Source organism: Arvicola amphibius, chromosome 13 (genome assembly GCF_903992535.2).
Source record: "Arvicola amphibius chromosome 13, mArvAmp1.2, whole genome shotgun sequence".
NCBI lineage: Eukaryota > Metazoa > Chordata > Mammalia > Rodentia > Cricetidae > Arvicola > Arvicola amphibius.
In genome coordinates, this window is record NC_052059.1 from 44,498,387 (window position 1) to 44,516,055 (window position 17,669).

The 17,669-nt window shown below is 46.6% G+C and overlaps 1 protein-coding gene across 2 annotated transcripts in view; it reads right to left on the minus strand.

Moving 5' to 3' along the window:
• The window catches only part of Bin3 (bridging integrator 3), a 40,249-nt gene that overhangs the window by 17,518 nt on the left and 5,062 nt on the right, over positions 1-17,669 (minus strand). For both annotated transcript variants that reach the window (XM_038310629.1, XM_038310630.1), the window contains exon 2: positions 3,233-3,281. In XM_038310629.1, the coding sequence (XP_038166557.1) occupies positions 3,233-3,281 (49 nt within the window). The remainder of the gene's footprint in view (positions 1-3,232; positions 3,282-17,669) is intronic.

Genomic DNA, 17,669 nt, shown 5'->3' on the forward strand with positions numbered 1-17,669 from the left:
AGCCTAGGGAGAATCAAGCCCCAGATGATGCTCCCTACATTCTCCTGGGCCCAGGGTGCAAGGGCAATGCCTAGGCTAGCCTGCCCAGCAAGAGCTCGGCATTTGCTAAGTGAGTGAACAAGCTGAGTTCCTTCCAAACTCAAATTCCTGGTAAAGGGGAAAAGGAGGCCGCAGGTGGGGCTGTGGCTCTGATGCCAGGGCTAAGGCGTGTCAGGTCAAAGTGAGGCAGGGAAAGCATCCTGAGAGCCATGCAAGGATGTTATGGGTGGACGGCACCTCACCTTCAGTATGCTCCAGGGCTAAGGGGGATTAGAGGGGCTGAAGTCTGAAATCTTCCTCATTGCAGGGGCTCAGAGTGGCTACTTGTCTTTGCCCTGGTTTTGCAATGCACCTACTGGCTAGGAACCTTGTCTTGTGTTTTCCTACGTGTACAAGATCTAAAATACCCTTGCTTAGAAGGCATGCGAAACAGTGTCTCCAAGAGCTCCCCTGTCCGTGTGTGTGTGTGTGTGTGTGTGTGTGTGTGTTTGGTGTATATGTCTGTATATGGTATGTAGGTATATGTCTGTGTGGTGGTATGTATGTGGGTGTGATGTAGATGTATGTGGTGTGTGTGTATGTATGTGTGGTTTCTGTGGTGACTGTGTATGTATGTGTGCTGTGAGTGTGTATGTATGTGTATGGTGTGTGTGTGTATCTGTATGTGATGTGTGTTTCTGTGTTTCTGTTCTTTCTCCATGCTAAGGAACTCTGAGGCTCCAGAGGAGACTAACAGAAGTTGGATCAGGAGGTGGGAATTGTGGTCATTGTCATAGTGTCAATGGTCAGTCCCTGCAGAGAACAAGTTATTCCTGCCACCGTCTCAACAACCATGGAATGCACGCTGGTAACCTGAACACAGGCAAGCAGTGAGAGCAAAGACAATGTTTTCTTTGTGGCTGGCAGATGGGTACCCTGAGCCAATAACCTCCTGAAACTCCCTGAAGATAATATGAACATTTCTTCCCATGACAGGGCTGCTATGACTTCCAATAACCTGGGCGGTCACATCTGTTCCTATCCCAGTGCGTCACCAGCGTCCAGGGGCAGCTGCCAGAGACTTGGAGACATCTGCATAGCCCAGGCCTGTGCTTGGGGTGGAGAGGTGAGCAAGAACCAATACAGAAAGAGCAGGGTCTCGCTACCTATGTTTAAACACCCTGGGAGCTGAGGGGAATAGGCTGGGTGGAGGAAAACACAGTTCTAAGTCACTCCTTAGCTTTCATTGTTGGCGAAGGATCACAGGCCTAACCCACAACTTCACTGCACTTGGGAGTGGAACTGCTGGGGCAGGCTGGGTCCTTGATGGCTTTGGAGGAAGCCAGCTGTCAGCGAGGGCTCCTTACAGACTAGGCACTGCACTGAGTACCTTATATGCACTGGCTTATGTGAGACTCTTCTTATACTGGGGGTACCCTTACCTTACACACGAGAAAGCTAAGGCTCAAAGAGAGTAAGACATGTGCCAAAACCCACAGATAACAGAGGCAGAGCCAGGTAGGAATCCAGGGAGTCAGTCTCTAACCTGGCTCCTTAACCTGGATACTTGCTCGATTTGTGGGAGGGGACACCACAGACTAAAGAACGACTAGTCCCCAGCAAGGACATAGACAGCACAGAGAAGGGACTAGGGAAGCTATGGGGGGTGGGGTGGTCTGTTCTTCCCTGGGAATCTTTGCTAGTCCTTAAAGTAAAGGCTCTAGGATCCCCTATCATGATGGACTGACATCTCTGAAACCACAAACCAAAATAAATAATTCCCATCTTTAGCCCCTCCCCCCAGGAGCCAAGGCTTTCCACCAACAGACTCTGGCAGGAGCTGGAAAGTGCACTGTAGCCCATCCTGCTCTGGGGATCAAAGCCCCATCAAGGAAAGATGAAAGTCGTGGTGGAGGGAGGGATTTCTGTCTTCTTGTTTGCAGTGGCAAACAAAGTAGGAAAAAAAAGACCCTTTTTAAAACCACTTCTCTTTTGGATCTGCTGAGATGACTCTCTGGAGGCTCATAGCCACACCCTCCCCCGCCTGCAGCCCAGCCTTTGCACACCCAGACTTTCTGGGTCTTAGCTGAGAGGCTCCACAGATGGTCAGTCACAGAGGCGACACCGAGTCTGCTACAACTGGCCTTTTTATGAGGCAGAGGGCGACTCTTTTAAGTTGAGCCCTGCTCCTTTCTGTGACCCATCTCTGGACTTCCTGAAGATAGAGGCACTGGTCAGATGAGTTGGACTTCCTGCCAAACCAAAGTGGGATCGTTCCTCTAGCTCTAGTGGTGAGCCGAGGAGAGAAGGTGGGAGGCCAAGGGAGGCAGGAGCTCAGAGGATGGGCACAGGGGCCTCTACTGGGAAGGGAGTCCTGGACCTTGAGTTGCCATGACTGAGTATGGCTTTACTCATGTTAAAAACCAAGGTCTTGGTGCTGGAGAGATGGCTCAGGGATTAAGAGCATGGCTCTTCCAGAGGATCCAGGTTCAATTCCCAGCACCCGCATGGCAGCTCACAACTCCATGGGAACCTGACACCCTTACACAAACACCCATAAAATAAATGAATCTTAAAAAGGAAAGCAAAACAAAACAAAAACCCCTCAAGGCCTCTCTTGTGTGTGAGGGGCTGCAGAAGCTACTCTGGACAGATGGGGCTGCACAGTGGGAGCAGCACAAAGCATAGAGGGAGTAGGGGCCAGAGCCACAGACCCGCCCGTGAACTGCAGCTTTCCAGGAGGGGACTTTTCAGATCTAATGGTGTCACCACCACTCTACCGAAAAACCGGACATTGTGGCCAGGTGAGGTCCATGGGCTTCTAGTGCTAACGTTCCAGGATCTGCAGCTCTTCCTCTCCCACGTTAGACATAAAACAGGGATAAAAGGTGGGTAGGTGTTACTATTGTACAGAGCGACTGGACCATGGCAGCTGTACCACTCTGCAAACAAAGGGATGTGGGCTACCTGGAGAAGCTGCCGTGTCTTTTATGTAGTTGAGGTGGCCAGAAAGAAAGGCCTGAGGCACTTCATGGTCTGTATATCTGGGGAGCAGTGTAAGCTCCAGGGCTCTCCTGGGACTAGGACTGCTCAGATGTAGAACAACTAATAGGATCCAGTACCGAGACAGAGAAAAACCCAGAAGGCTGAGATTCCAGGCAGAGGTAATGTGAGGCACAACCGAGTCTCAGGGCACAAGAACTGCGTTACTCACGGTTTTGGGAATGATCTGTTTCTTGGGCTGCCCGATCTTAAATGGAATCCTGTAAGAGGGAGAGACAGAGGGTGTTGTGAGACACAGGTAAGGCGGGGCGGCAGGAGCGGGTACACAGAGGGGATTAATGGTTGCTCCCCCAGTCCTCGTGGGGGCCTGTGAGCCAATAGCACCCAGTTGGGTTCTAGGGTAGATCATACTCCATGCTCCCGGTCACTCCTGCCTGCTGAGATGGTCATTCCTATCAGTGGTCTGTCACTTAAACACACTGGAAAAATGGGGGAAGGAAGACACCTTGCGGCTCTGCAAACCTTGCCTTGAGGAACCGCTAAGTGAGAAACGCAGCTCCCTATAGCGGCTATCATTCTTGAAAACATGCCCTTAAGAAAAGCCTCATCTTCTGGAAGAGGCACTCAGCTTCCCACAGGTGCTACCGTGTATCTGGTAGGGTTTCTGGGGTTGCTAAGGAGAGAGGATAAATTAAAGAACATTTCTATTAAAAAAAAAAGACAGGAAGAAATGTGGCGGGCTTGGTGAAGCATCTGCCCAAGCCTGCTTTGAACTTGCTAAGAAGCTTGCTTACCATGTTCCCAGGTTAATTTGGAAGAAGTTGGGGTTAACACAAGGAAGATCATGGGGCTGGGGCTCAGAAGAGGGGCCACAGTCCAGCTTCCAGCTACTCCAGCAGGCTGCTCTATGCCACTAGCCGCTGCCCGTTCTTGCTCTCAGGAGTGAGTGGATTAACAGAGGCAATGGAGAGATTTCCAGGTCCTGACAACATGGACCCTGTTAGTCCACATTGGTGGCCAGGTGAGAACATCAACACGGTCCATGCCAGTGGTGACAGAGAGGGTAATGCGTTTCCTCTACCTGTCCTGACCCTAGGTCGGAAGTGTACCTAGGGGCCTGCTCTGGGAAGAAGCCCCAAAGACAGCCTCTAAATACTCTCCTCTCGGCTTCTGGGCCGATGGTGCCAAGGCTGTTCTAACCAACCCTTAGGCTCCATTCCCATCTTTCCTTTAGTCATTCTCCCGCGCCCGCCTCCACCTGGTCCAAGTTGACCAACACTGCTGCTAACCCCAACGGTATAATTAACCACCGATAATAACCCCCAGACAGCGATCTGGTCGAGGGGATGGGCTGGCCTGAGTCACGGTGGTTTAAATTTAATTTCTGGAGGACATCCTGTTTATTGTTAACCCAGCCCCATAATTTGGGAGAGTTAACCCTTTGGGGTCTGGCGGAAAGCAAAGTGTCTTGGGCTGTATCACCATCAGATGGGAAAAGGTTTGCTGTGGGACTGGAAAGAGGTGGGCTCAGAGGGGGGGAGAGAAACTGTCGTTTCAGTTTCTCAGCCCCCACCGCTTTCCCTAAGACTGGGAACTGGAGTTGAGGGCTGATGAACAAGTACTCTCGAGGACCACTTTGGAGGCCGCACACACTTGGGTTCTGTGGGAAAGGAGCTGCGGTGGGACAAGGATAACAGGAAGGAGACCCTGTCTCTGCCCCCTGGTTCTGCCATTGAGCAAATCAGTCTCTCTGAAACTCAGCTTCTTCTATTAGGAAACCAGCCTGACTAGCTCGCCCTTTTGCTTACCTACAAGGGACCTACACCCCAAGAATGTGGGGAGTGGGCTAAGGATCCTGAAGAGCCCTCAGAGTGACCCCAGAATCTGGAACGACAGACCGCAGCCCAAGGGAGCTAGAGCTGGTGGCTGTCATCTGCAGGGTCATGGCCTCTGCAGCCCTCACCTTGGCATCCCAGGCCTTGTGGAGCAGCGTGACATCAGAAAAGAGGTTTCCCTCTTTAACCCTCTCATACTGCAGGAAGGAAACAGATTTTAAAAACATTCAGTGTTGGGCCCAGAGTCACTGTGTTGCTTCCCTGGGCCCCTGCTTCTCGCTGCCACTCACAGTTCAGTGTTTTGCTCCTGAACTGTTCTAGGTCTGAGTCTGTGGGGTCAGCTGGGGCTGATGGCCAAAAGCCTACAAATGCAGGAGAGCCTGTATGAAGCCCAGTGTGTTAGCACAAGGGGAACCGTGGATCCGCAGACAGAGTCAGGTCTCCACTGCAGTTACTGATGGTCAGACAGCATTTCATCAGACTCTGCACTACTGTTCAGCCTGCTAGCTCCAAAGACGTCCACCTGTTACAACATCTTTTAAGTAAAATATACATTTTATTCTAGGTTTCCAGAAAAACTGTGGAGTAACATAATTACTATGCCCCTGCCCTGTTCTGCCGTATGAACATCTTATATTGGTATGGTACATTGGTCATGATTAATGAACCTGGAATGACATATTAAAGTCTGTGCTTTATTAGGTTACTTTAGTTTCTGCTCAACGCCCTTTCCAGAACTAGGATCCCATGCAGGCTACATTTCCTCCTTAACGGCTTCCTGGTGTGTCGATGTCTAGACTTCCCTTGGCTTTGATGACCCCTTTTTAAGGGGCACTGGTCAGGCATTTTATAGCTAAAATGCCCCCACCCCTTGGATTTTGGGGGCTGGAGAGATGGCTCAGTGGATTGAGAATACTGCTTGCTCTTTCGGAGGACCTGAGTTCAGTTCCTATCACCCACATGGGGTGGCTTATAGCCACTGACAACTCTAGCTCTAGGGGACCTGATGCCTTCCTCTGGCCCTGGCAGGCACCCACACACATGTGGCACATATCCATACATTCACATAACATAAATAAAAATAAATGTTTAAAAAAGGAGAGTCATTCTTGTTACATTTCCCCACAGACACACTGCAGACAGGAGTCAGCCCTGCTGCCCCCGACTGAGCCACAGGCTGAGGAAGTCAGGGCTTCAAAGGCTCCCCCTCTGTGGTCCTCCCCTCCCCCTACTTCTTTCCACTAGGGAGCCACTGTTTATTTTACTCATCTATTCATATCGGCATGGACTCATGGCTATTTTATACTCAGGGTCATAATCCAATATTGCCTTATTTTGATACTAAGAACTGCTTTGGTCTGACCACTGACAGACGGCTTTGCGGTTGGTTCCTGTGACCCTCTGACATATTCCCATCAGTGTGTGAGTGCATGTCTGAGTTATGTGGTGCTTCCTTCAAGACACCCTGGCTCAGCTTTCCTGCTCTAGGTCCTGTTTTGGGGGAGAAACTTCCATTCCATTGTGCCTGATAATGTGATCTTGAGTTTTCTTTGGTCTTCTTTTCTATGGAGTCCACACAGGGCTGCTTCTCAGTTTCTCTGATTATTTCCTGTCCCAAACTGAGAAATTGTGTTGTCAGGATCACTTGGATCATATAGGGAAACGGGCATACAGCAACACCACCCAAGTGGAGCCATCCCACTGCCCGGCTGACTACAAGGAGCGCTTAAGTCTACAGCTGTGCTTAGAAAGCTCTCATTGAAAATTCAAGGAAAGGGTGAGAGAAGGGGAGAAGATGCCCTGCTGGCGACATCTCTGCCTTAAAGATGACCAGTGTTTCAGTGGTGTTAACTCTATATGTCTTTACACGAGCTGGAAGGAAAACAGCTGAGGCAAATCGCAAGTGCTGGCAGCCTCAGTCTGGGTGAGAGAATGTGGCTACTGTTTTCTTCTTTTCACTTGCTGTAATTCTTCAAATAAGCCAAAGGAAGGGCAGGGAAAGCAACCAAACAAAAAACCCAAAACTCTTCCGTTTTTTTTTCTTAACTACAAAAATAGCATCTGATTAGTGTAGGAAACTTGGAAGACATGGGAAGTACAAATGATAGAGAAACCTGAATGCACACACACCACAAAGGCAAAACTAAGCAGTGGAGGCTGAATTACAGCATGGGCATACATCTGCACAGATATATAGATGTATATACACACACATGCATCTGCACAGATATATAGATGTATATACACACACATGCATCTGCACAGATATATAGATGTATACATACACACATGCATCTACACACATATATAGATGTATATACACACATGCATCTGCACAGATATATAAATGTATACATACACACACATGCATCTGCACACATATATAGATGTATATACACACATGCATCTGCAGATATATAGATGTATATACACACACATGCATCTGCACACATATATAGATGTATATACACACAGATGCTCATATATGCCATGTAGTACTTCCTTTAGCTGTATATGTACAGATGTACATATGCATTGATATGTATAAGTCAACATAGTTTTTAATCTAACCTTTAAAAATCTTTAAAATAGTAGACAAAGTAATGGATTTCATTACAGCATCTTCACACATTTGTCCCTCTCCCACTAGGTGAGGTCCCCCCTCATCTAGTCTTTGCTTCTTCAGCTTTTGTGGATCCCAGCACTCCATCCACGCTTCCCACTTCCCTTACGATCTTTTCCTTTCGTGATCCCTTCCCTAATTTTGTGATACATGCACATACACGCCCTTTCAAATCTAGCTTCTGCATAAGGAAAAACACACATGGGATTTGTCTTTTGGAGACTGGCTTGTTTTGCTTAACATAATGACTTCCAGTTGCAATCCTTTTTTTTTTTTTTTGCCTACAAATGTCATGCTTTCATTTTTCTTTATGGCTGCAAAAAATTTCTTTGTGCGTATGTCCTGCATTTTCATTATCCACTTATTTGTTGACAGAATCGTAGGCTGGACGCATTCCCTGGTTTCGTGACCAGCACAGCTATTAACATGGGCATGCAGGTGTCACTTTGGTACACTGCTCCAGGAAGGCGACAGCTGGCTCGCATGGCAGTTCTGTATTTATCCTTTGAGGGATCTCCGTACTGATTTCCACAGTGGTGGGACCAGTTTACATTCTCGTCAGCAGTAAATAAGGCTCCCCTCCCCCACGTTCTCACCAACACTTATTCATTCTCTTGGAAGATGCCAATATAGTTTTCACCATCAGTTTTTATTTTTTGAAATGTTACACATTTATTGTGAATGTGTGCACATGTGCACGCTAGGGTACACGTGTGGAGTTTGGAGGACAACTGTGTGGGTCCCAGGGATTGATCTCAGGTTGTCAGGTGTAGGAGTTAAGGGCCTCTGCCTGCTGAGCCCTGTCAGTGGCGCACACTGTTTCTCTACTTTCCCAGTGTGACCCTCTTGCCTCACCCTCTGGGGCTGGATTACAGCCAAGTGGCACATACCTGGCCATAATTTCCTTTTGAACTTCAAAGGCATTACTTTCTTATCTTCCAACATCCCAGTATGAAGTCTCCATGAAGGTTGAAGCCACCCTAGTTTCTACCCCCTTTAAGTGGTCCATTTTTCATTTTCTTTATGCAAATCCAAAGGATGGCAGGTTTGCCTCGGTTACATCACAGCCACTGTGCTGCTTCTCACTGCAGTTTCAGTTTGGCACACTAACACTTGATCGGGTGGACTCCCTCCATATTGTTTACTTCTACCGCTGCAGTCTTGCAGCTGATCCATCCCTCTTGGTCTCTGATTTCTCTGCTTACACCATTTTTTAAAATTCTCTCTCTCTCTCTCTCTCCTCTCTCTCCTCTCTCTCCTCTCTCTCTCTCTCTCTCTCTCTCTCTCTCTCTCTCTCTCTCTCTTTCTCCTCTCTCCCCTCTCCTCCCCCTCTCTGGTTTTGGTTTGAGACAGGGTTTCTCTGTGTAACAGCCCTAGGTGCCCTGGAACTTGCTTTGTAGACCAAGCTAGCCTTGAACTCACAGAGATTTTTCTTCTTCTGTCCCGAGTGCTGGGATTAAAGGCATGGTGTGGCTTAATTTTATCTTCTAATACTTGTGGAAAGTTGTTTGTGTTTCTGCTATCAGGTTTTCCTAAAATTCCATGACTTTAACCCCAATGAGACAATTTTAATTTAGTGCACTTTGCAAAGGAAATTCAATAGTTAATAACAATAACTTTAGAAGCTCTCACCACCACTTCAGCGCACTGCAGGCTGAGGCCGAGATCCGGTTTTTTCTTCTGTATCCATTTACTTGACTAGTGCATCTTTCGACTTCAGAGCTTGACCTTTTGGGCTGTCCTTTGTGGTGCTGTTGATTCCCAGCTGGCTCCTCTTTGGGGAACGTAAATGACAGCTTAAAGTTCCTCCTCCCTTTCCCGTCACTTTGGAGTCTTTTCTAGTCTTTATGTTGTGGCTTAAAACACCTTCCTTGGATGTCTCACGTGAATGACTTGGGAACAAAAGAAAACTCTGAGGCACACAGCACATTGGTTGATCCAGCAGAACCATGGTTCTCAACCTTCCTAACGCTGAGACCCGTTAACACAATTCCTCATATTGTGGTGACGCCAACCATAAAACTATTTCATTGCTACTTCATAACTGTAATTTTGTTACTGTTATGAATCATAATGTAAATATCTGGTATATAGGGTATGAATTGTAATTAAATATCTGATAGCAAGAATAACCTTGCAGCTTGATATGTCTCTGTATTTTCGCTCCTACTGTTCTGGCTGCATGGTCTTTGTCTTTTCATGGGAGAGTCAGCATCATTTTCCCAGAGGACAAAGAGAATTCGCTTTTTTCTCAGTTGGAGTTGATTGAAATTTGCTTCCTACTACCCCCAATGTAGGAAGAAATCATGCTTCCCTGCTATCCGGTGATGCATAAATGTAAATTTTAAGACTGATGGAAAATTTAGGAAAATCTCATGTTTCTTTTATAAATAAACTAAGATTTCAGGGCACAGTTCAAGATTTCTTGTACAATGATTAATCTCAATGCTCTCTGAGATAGTGACAGCAATCTCAGATTTGTCACTGATGTCCTTGCAGGTGACATATCATGAGTTTTGTTATCTTTGTTGTGTCTTTCACATTAAATACACCAGAAATTCCTGTCTTATCAACGTATTCATGTGAATTGCTCCTGTTCATTAAACAGATTCTCAAACAATTACCATTAATATTTAAAAGTGATTTTGTCTCCTTACTGATGACTAGTTTTGTGTATAAACTGAAAATACTTTGTTTTATTGTTTGATTTCCATTGATGTAACTGCTCACCTATCACTTGTGTTTGATTCATTTTTAAAACCAATTTCCCCCCAATTTTTGTAATGCTGGGAATTGAATCCAAGCTTATCAGGCAAGCATTCTATCAGTGAGCTATGATCCTTAGTTTCTCCTTTAATTAAAAAATAAATTTAAAGGTGATTTCAAAGGTACTTTTTGTATACTTCTAAGTCAGAGCCAGTCATTTCTCATCTGTTTTATTAAAAATGTCCCAAACACTTTATAAATGGCGGGTAAAACACTATAATCTCAACTCATCTCCCAGCCCCACCCTAAGGAAGGCACAGGCTGAGTGACATTAAGTGAAATAATAATAATAAACAAAGCGACAAGTCAGAAGCGTGAACAACAATAACAATTAATTATGGTAGAAATGCTTTCAGTTTAGAAAACCAGGACCACGTGACCACAAGGCTAGGGCTCCTTCTAAAGGGGCTGGACAATGTTCATGCAAGTGTGGGTTCCTGAAGCGAGGTTTTGTTAGTTTTCCAGAGTAAATTCACCTATACATCCCCTAGTGTGGAGCTCTGTCAGAGGGGGATCCTTCATCCTTCTGCTAGGACAGAGTAAAGCGCAAGGAAGGAGGGAGATGGCTGGGCTCTCCACTTCATCCAGTCCTGGCCTGGAGTCCCTGGAGTCCAGCTTCACTCCACTCTAGAGGGACTTGGAGCTGCCAGGCTCTGAGCTACAGGAGTCCTGTAATGGACGATGCCATGGTTCTTGGTATTGACCAATGCCCGTTCCAGGTCTGCTTCTTCCCTCCGTACAGGAGGTATGAGGTAGTATTTAGTTGTGGCTTTGATTTGCCTCTCCCTCAAGACGCCAGACATCTTTCTGTGTGTTCACTGACTAATGTGTACCTCTGGAAAACACACATAGGGCTTTCTTCGGTTTTGTTAAGTTATGAGGAGCCCGTTTATATTCTGGGTCTAAGCTCCTAATCACATACATGACTGGTAAACATTTTCTCTCATCTATGGATTTGTTTAAAAAAAATGTAACTGAACAAATGCTTTCAAGTATTAAAGTTAAAAATTTTAATAAAGCTCAATTTATCAAATTTTATTCTTCTTCTGATGTTCATGCTTGTTTGGTGTCACGTCTAAGAATCTTTCGTCAAATTCAGTATTGTAAGGATGTATCCTTATGTTTTCTTATAGGAATAAATATATGAGTTTTATGGTTGGGTTCTCACACTATAGGTCTTTGATAACTATGAGTTCATTTTTGTATACGGTGCAAGGCATCTCATTCTTCTGCAAACACTGTCTTGTTAGCTCAGCTGTCTGTTGGTAAGACAGGTCTTTGTGTTGTTTTAATATCCGTGTGAAAACACCAGCAGGTCACAAACGCAAAGGTGTACTCTGCACCTCCCTCTCGCTCCATTAGTCTACCTGCCTGTGCCACCCCATCTGACTTACTGCAGCTTTGGAGTAGGCTTTAAAGCTGGGAAATGAGAGCCTTCCAACTCTGCTCTTCTTAAGGTTATTTTGATTATTCTGTGTCTCCTTTCTTTCCAGATGAATTTTAGTGGTTTATTTTTCACTCTTAAATCTTGTATCCATTTAGAATTTATTTTAAGTGTGTGACTAGACAGTTGCTTTAACAGGAATTAAAATGTATCTTTCTCACAAAGCTGGGCATGCTGGCACACAGTTATAATCTATAATCCCAGAGACAAAGACAGGCGGATCCCTGGGGCTTGCTGGCTAACTAGCTCAAGCTACCTGGAGTTCCAGGCCGGTGAGATCCTACCTCAAAAGACAAGGCACACAGTACCTGGAGGCTTGCCCTGATACACACTCACAAACATGTAGGATATAGTCTTCTTTTTGGCGTGTGTTGGTATAATTTTTTTTCAGATAGTTCCCACAACAGCCTGGAACTCATTCTATAGCACAAGCTGACATTAAATTCACAGCAATCCTCCTGTTTCAGCCTCCTAAGTGCTGGGATTACAGGAATGCACCCCCATGCATGACTTAAAAAGTATCTTTGAAAAAAATCATGTATTGGTGTTAAATATTTCTACTGTTCCATATCACAGGCTAATAACATGGGCTTAACTATTTAGGGTTACAAAAACTCTTAACATCAAGTAAAATGAATTCCTTCTCATTGCACGTCTTTCCCAGGTAATATTTAGGGCTATTTTTGTTTTATTAGTCAAGATGAATCATCTGCTATATCCTCCCTCCACACTAAAACCCTATAACTATATTTAATATCATTAGAAATGCATCACACTCATAGGACTTTAAGTGTGTGAAGAACCTACATCCATAGACACATAAGTTTACACTCAAGGCAGCAATATTCCCATCTGCTCATCTGAGTCTTTTTATTGTGCCCCTTAGTCTTATGGCTCAATTCTTTTATTTTTTCCCTTTCCTCCCTTTCTCTCTCCCTCCTCCACTCCTACCTTTCTTTCTTAAATAGGGCTTCTACATTTATTTCGCTGGCTATTAAGAGCCCAAGGTAATACTTAAATGTGAAACATTTAGCTCTTTATGTCTTAGGTATGTTTCATGGCGGCAAATCCCGCTCCCCCAGCCCCATGAGATGGGGCTCTTTTCCACTGTCCTGCTGGATAATTTACCCTACAACCACTCACCACACTACAGTTATCCTATATAGCCTAAGAAGTTCAACTGTGGAAGGGAAACTCACTAGGTTTTCCAAATAGATACAGGAAAATAATGATCAAATGTTCCTTTTCCTTACCAATACTCACACCTGCTTCCTGTCTAGTTACTGTTGGCTAGAAGTGGTCTTTTGTTGTTGTTGTCGTGAGAATAAGATGGATTTGCACTTGATCTTTCACTATGAGACATGAAGGTAGCCACTGATTTCAGTCATAAAGGAAACAGCTGTCTGCTGCTAGATTACTAGAAGACACAGAGATTGCATTTTTGGCAGACCAATGTCTTGGCAGCATGCGTCTGGGTGAGCAGTTTACTCTCCTATGACGTATCACTGGGATGAAATGAGCAAATATGTCTCCTAATATTGAACCACCCTGTCATTCTGAAGTGTTCGCCTGATAAAGAGCACAGGCTAGGCAACCACTATGCCTCTGTATTTTGCTTTCTGATTATGATACACAGCTCATCAAGGACACGGACTGAATGCTTTCCTTCTCTGCAATCCTGGCAGGTACTGTCTTAGGCATAGTGCAACATTCCCAGCCTTTTGCTGAACATTTAATGCATCATTACTAAAGGACTACCTTTTGTGGAAAGCGCAATGCTAGGTTCTGGGGACAAATAAGGAAAACCCATGCCATGACCTCATAGAGCGTTTATTTCACGAATGAGTAAAAGGAATTCAACTGTCCCAAGCTTGGGTCCTGCAAAATACTACACCGTGACTTAGGGGTCCTAAAAACCATAAACAACCCCCTTCCCCACCACATGCACTCGTAGACAGGGTATATAAAGAACAAAAAAGGTAACGGCCTTTGGGCTTCCAATCTGATGTGTGATCAAAACTAAACACACAAGGAATGCCACTAGCCAGCCGCAGATCAGAGCTGGTCTTTGACCTCTGAAGCAAAGCCTGGAGAAGTTACCAAAGCTTGAGTCAAGAATACAACTAATTTTTATTTATGTGTACGAGTCTTATGCCTGCATGTAGGCATGTATACCAAATGCCTGCAGAAGCCAGAAGAGGCTGTCGGATACATGGAAGTGGAGCTACAGATTGTGGTTAGGCACCATTTAAGAGCTGGGAATTGAACTCGGGTCCTCTGCAAGAGCAGCGACCGCTCTTAACCACTGAGCCATCTCACTAGTCCCCAAGGCAAGGCATTCTAAAGAGCTTTTGAGGATACTACAAAGGGAGAGGAGTCTCCTGGGTTATTGGATATAACCCCATTGTGTCCAGAAATGGCTAGAAACTGGGGGCAGACAGGATACTCCTCGGCACTGATATGTGACATACTCCTAGTGGACAGTGGAAGATGACAGGGAGGGGACAAGAGAAAGAGACTGCAGTTGAGCTACATTTCACCAGACTCTCTGCCTCCCCAAGCCTGTGGCAGAGTCAGGCTAGGCGACACAGCTGCTCTGGGGGGTGGCAGCATGCACGAGTGACAGCTAGGGGGCAGTTGGGTCACAGGCCACCTGGTCCTCCAGGACAAGGAGGCCAATGGGGCAAGCAGTAGCCCAGAAAGAAAGTAAGGCCTACTCCCCAGAGAATCTTTGTGTTCTGGGAGAAATCAAGAAGTCTGTGGTTCTCTCTCTGGAATGGGAGTCACTCTCAGCTCTGCTGGCCACTCTATAAACACAGGCTCCAGGGGCCAGGGGAAGGGATATTTTGGTCTCACTAACAAAATGGAGAAAACAGCCCTCAACCTCTAACACACCTCACCTCAGAAAGAAAGAAAACAAAAACAAAACAAACCCATGTTTACAGAGGGAAAGGACTCACACTAAAGAAAAGTCAACAGGATGTTCTCCAAAGCTACAAATATACTTCTTTCAAACAGTAAATATGTCTATTAGCAGCGTGATGCCAGTTGGCTAATTCTGTCTCGGTGGAACCTTCCAAAAAGGGTCCTGCTCTTGTGTAACATCTATTTACAAAACGGTTCTTCTGCATTCTCCATTTGCTAGGTTTCTCAATCTTTTGTTTCCTCACCCGCCTCTGCTGCAGGGGCAGAGACAACAGGCTGGCCCAGATGGTGGCTGCGTGGGGATCCCCGGGTCACCCCAGCACATCACTCAATTCCTGCCTTCTTGGGAGCATCCCCTGTGCTTGTCATACGCAATGGCAGGTAGTTCAAACCTCCGTGAGCTCTCTCGGCTTCGGCTGGCTTTCCAAGATTTGCTGCTAATAAATGGGAAGCTAGGCCTGGGGTGGAAAGAACCCCCAGAATGATTCAGGCTCCCCTATTCTGTACCTTTTGATATGTCCAGCTGGGCAAGAGACACACAGACACCCAGAGCTGGGAGTGGGGGTGAGAAGAAAGGAAAGCTGAGCAAGAGTAGGCGGTGGTTGATAGTGGCTGGAAACCCTGGCTCCCCAGGGAGTGGTCTGGGCCTGAGTCACTGTCTCAGTAAGAGAGGAAGGTGGGCGTGAGGCAGCAGCTTCTCCAGGGCCCTGGCCCTGCCCCCATCCTTCATAGACTGTCTTTGGACTCCTGCCTGCTCTGGTGGAGGCCCACAAGGCCACCACCAACTTAACATTCAGCAAAGTAGAGGCCCAGGGCCTGGGTCAGGGCCAGGCAGAGCTTACCACGTCATGTGGCCCTGTTGGAACAGGTGTTCAATGGATCTCTCTTTTCCAGTTGCTATGCTGAAGGCCAGAGAAAGGTCAGCCTGAGAAAGAGCAGGACAGACTCCCTCAGAGGGTAGCAACCTGGGCTAAAATTCTCCACCTCAGTGCCCATGACCACAGCCTCCTGCCCTTGACATGCTTGGCATGAATTAGCTACATCCCAAATGAGAGAATGTGGAACAGGACCCTTGACCTGTTATTTGTTTGAAGAGGGTGTGTGCACAGTTAAAAATAGAGTCCATGACTTTGTGACTTGGCTGACTTGTAAGTGGGACCAGGACAATCAAGCGGCTCAGCTGTGATCCCTCCTTCCCGCTGCTCCCCAGTCTGCCCTCTGAGGCAGAGACAGAATGCATTGCATGGTGTCAGGTCATGTAAACGAGGGTGCCACCTAATTAAAGCGAGCATTTATTAAGCATCTGCTATGGCCAGATTCTAGAGACTTCTGATAAAGTGACTCCCACGGAGCGCTCAACTCCTGTGCCTCACAGGGGCAGCACTGGAGGAGGGCTGGTGTCTGGATGCTGGGGTTCAAGTCCTGGCTGTACCCGTCAGCTGTGACATTCACACAAGTTATCTCAACTTCCTCAGTTTCCTGACCTACAAAACAGGGCAAGTATCTACTTATCCCACAAGGCCGCTGAGGGAGCCGAGTGAGTTCAGTGCTTGAAATGGCTCCTGACAGGGAGTCAGTGGTGTGGAGGGATTTGCTGTGAGGCCGGTGGCAGGCCACTGTGATGAAGAACAAACTGAGGCCTAGAGGGAGGGCTGCACAAAGTGACGGAAATAAAAGCACCCGAGGCGGGGGTCAGAAAACTCGAAATTGTGTTGCTCTTGAGGCAAGCAGCTGTCCTACAGTACACTGTACCACAACCGGGGCCAAGCTATCCCTCAGCTTACAACCCAGTGGGGGGATTTCTCCCTAAACAGCGCGAGGATTTGTGCTAGTGGTCCAGAGGCTGTCGTGTGCTTAAAGGCCAAAAAAATAGAAGACAGAAGATTTAAGGTGTCTGGTGATAATTATCTACGAAACTTCTAGTGTTTGACAGACAGGCCATCATCTCTTCTCATTCTCGGCAAGACATGAGGGTAGGAAAGGCCAGGTGCCCAACTGTACAGAAGCCGCTGGAGCTCCCCAACGAGCCTGCCTTACTGCTGTCCTTTTTGTTACCCCAGAATAATCACCATTCTGAGTCCAGGATTTCTTATCTTCCTTCCCACATTTTCACTACATGTGTCCATAAGCAAAACCTAGTCTCATTTTCTTGGTCTAAACCTTATGTAAGCAGCAAATGCCATTGAGACGCCAGCTTTTACACTCTCGGAAGCAGTATACTCCAAGACTCACCATGCTCATATACAGACCTAGGCCTCACTCTCCAGCTGTAGCCCAGGCTGGCCTCAAACTCACGATGCTCTTGCCTCAGCATTCCAAGTGCTGGGATTACGTGTGCACTACTACACCTGGCTACTTGGCTCACTTAATATGCCACTTCACTATGTCCAAATATTACAGTTTCTGGACCTCTACAGTGACAAAGCTGGCTTCGGGTAGGTGTTTCATCTGGGGTCCAGGCTGTGCCAGAGTCCAGTTTACCCCTCCAGCCCCCAACACCCCCATGAGTTCCCACTACTCCTCACCCTCCGTTGGCTATGAGATGGCACTGCTGGTCTAATCTGCTTGCCTGAAACCTGGCAAGGCTCAGCATTCTATAGGCTCCCTTTCCTGGAAGGTGACAAGCGATGGGTAGGCAGTCTCTACAGCCGCCCCTCTGCAGTTCTCCCCTTCCCTTCCCTTCCTCTCTCCCCCTCCTTTTTCTGTCTCTGTCTTTCTTTTGGTACTAGGGATTGAACCTAAAGCCTTTAGCATGCTAAGCCAAGAGCTCTACCACTGACTTACATCCGGACCCCCCTCTTTAAAATGTTTATTTTTAGTCAAGGTCTTATAACCAAGCAAAACCGGCCACATAAACACCTGTATTTAGGCTGCTGAAGTCACAAGCGCTGGTTTGTAGCCTGATTATTTGTGACCATATGCTTGCACAGTCGTCTTTCAAACTGGAATCCGTGCAAAATACCTACCCACTTTCTATTTGGGCACTGGGTCTCTAATCCAGGGCACATAAATCAGTTTAAACTGTGACACATTGTTACACGCACGCACGCGTGTG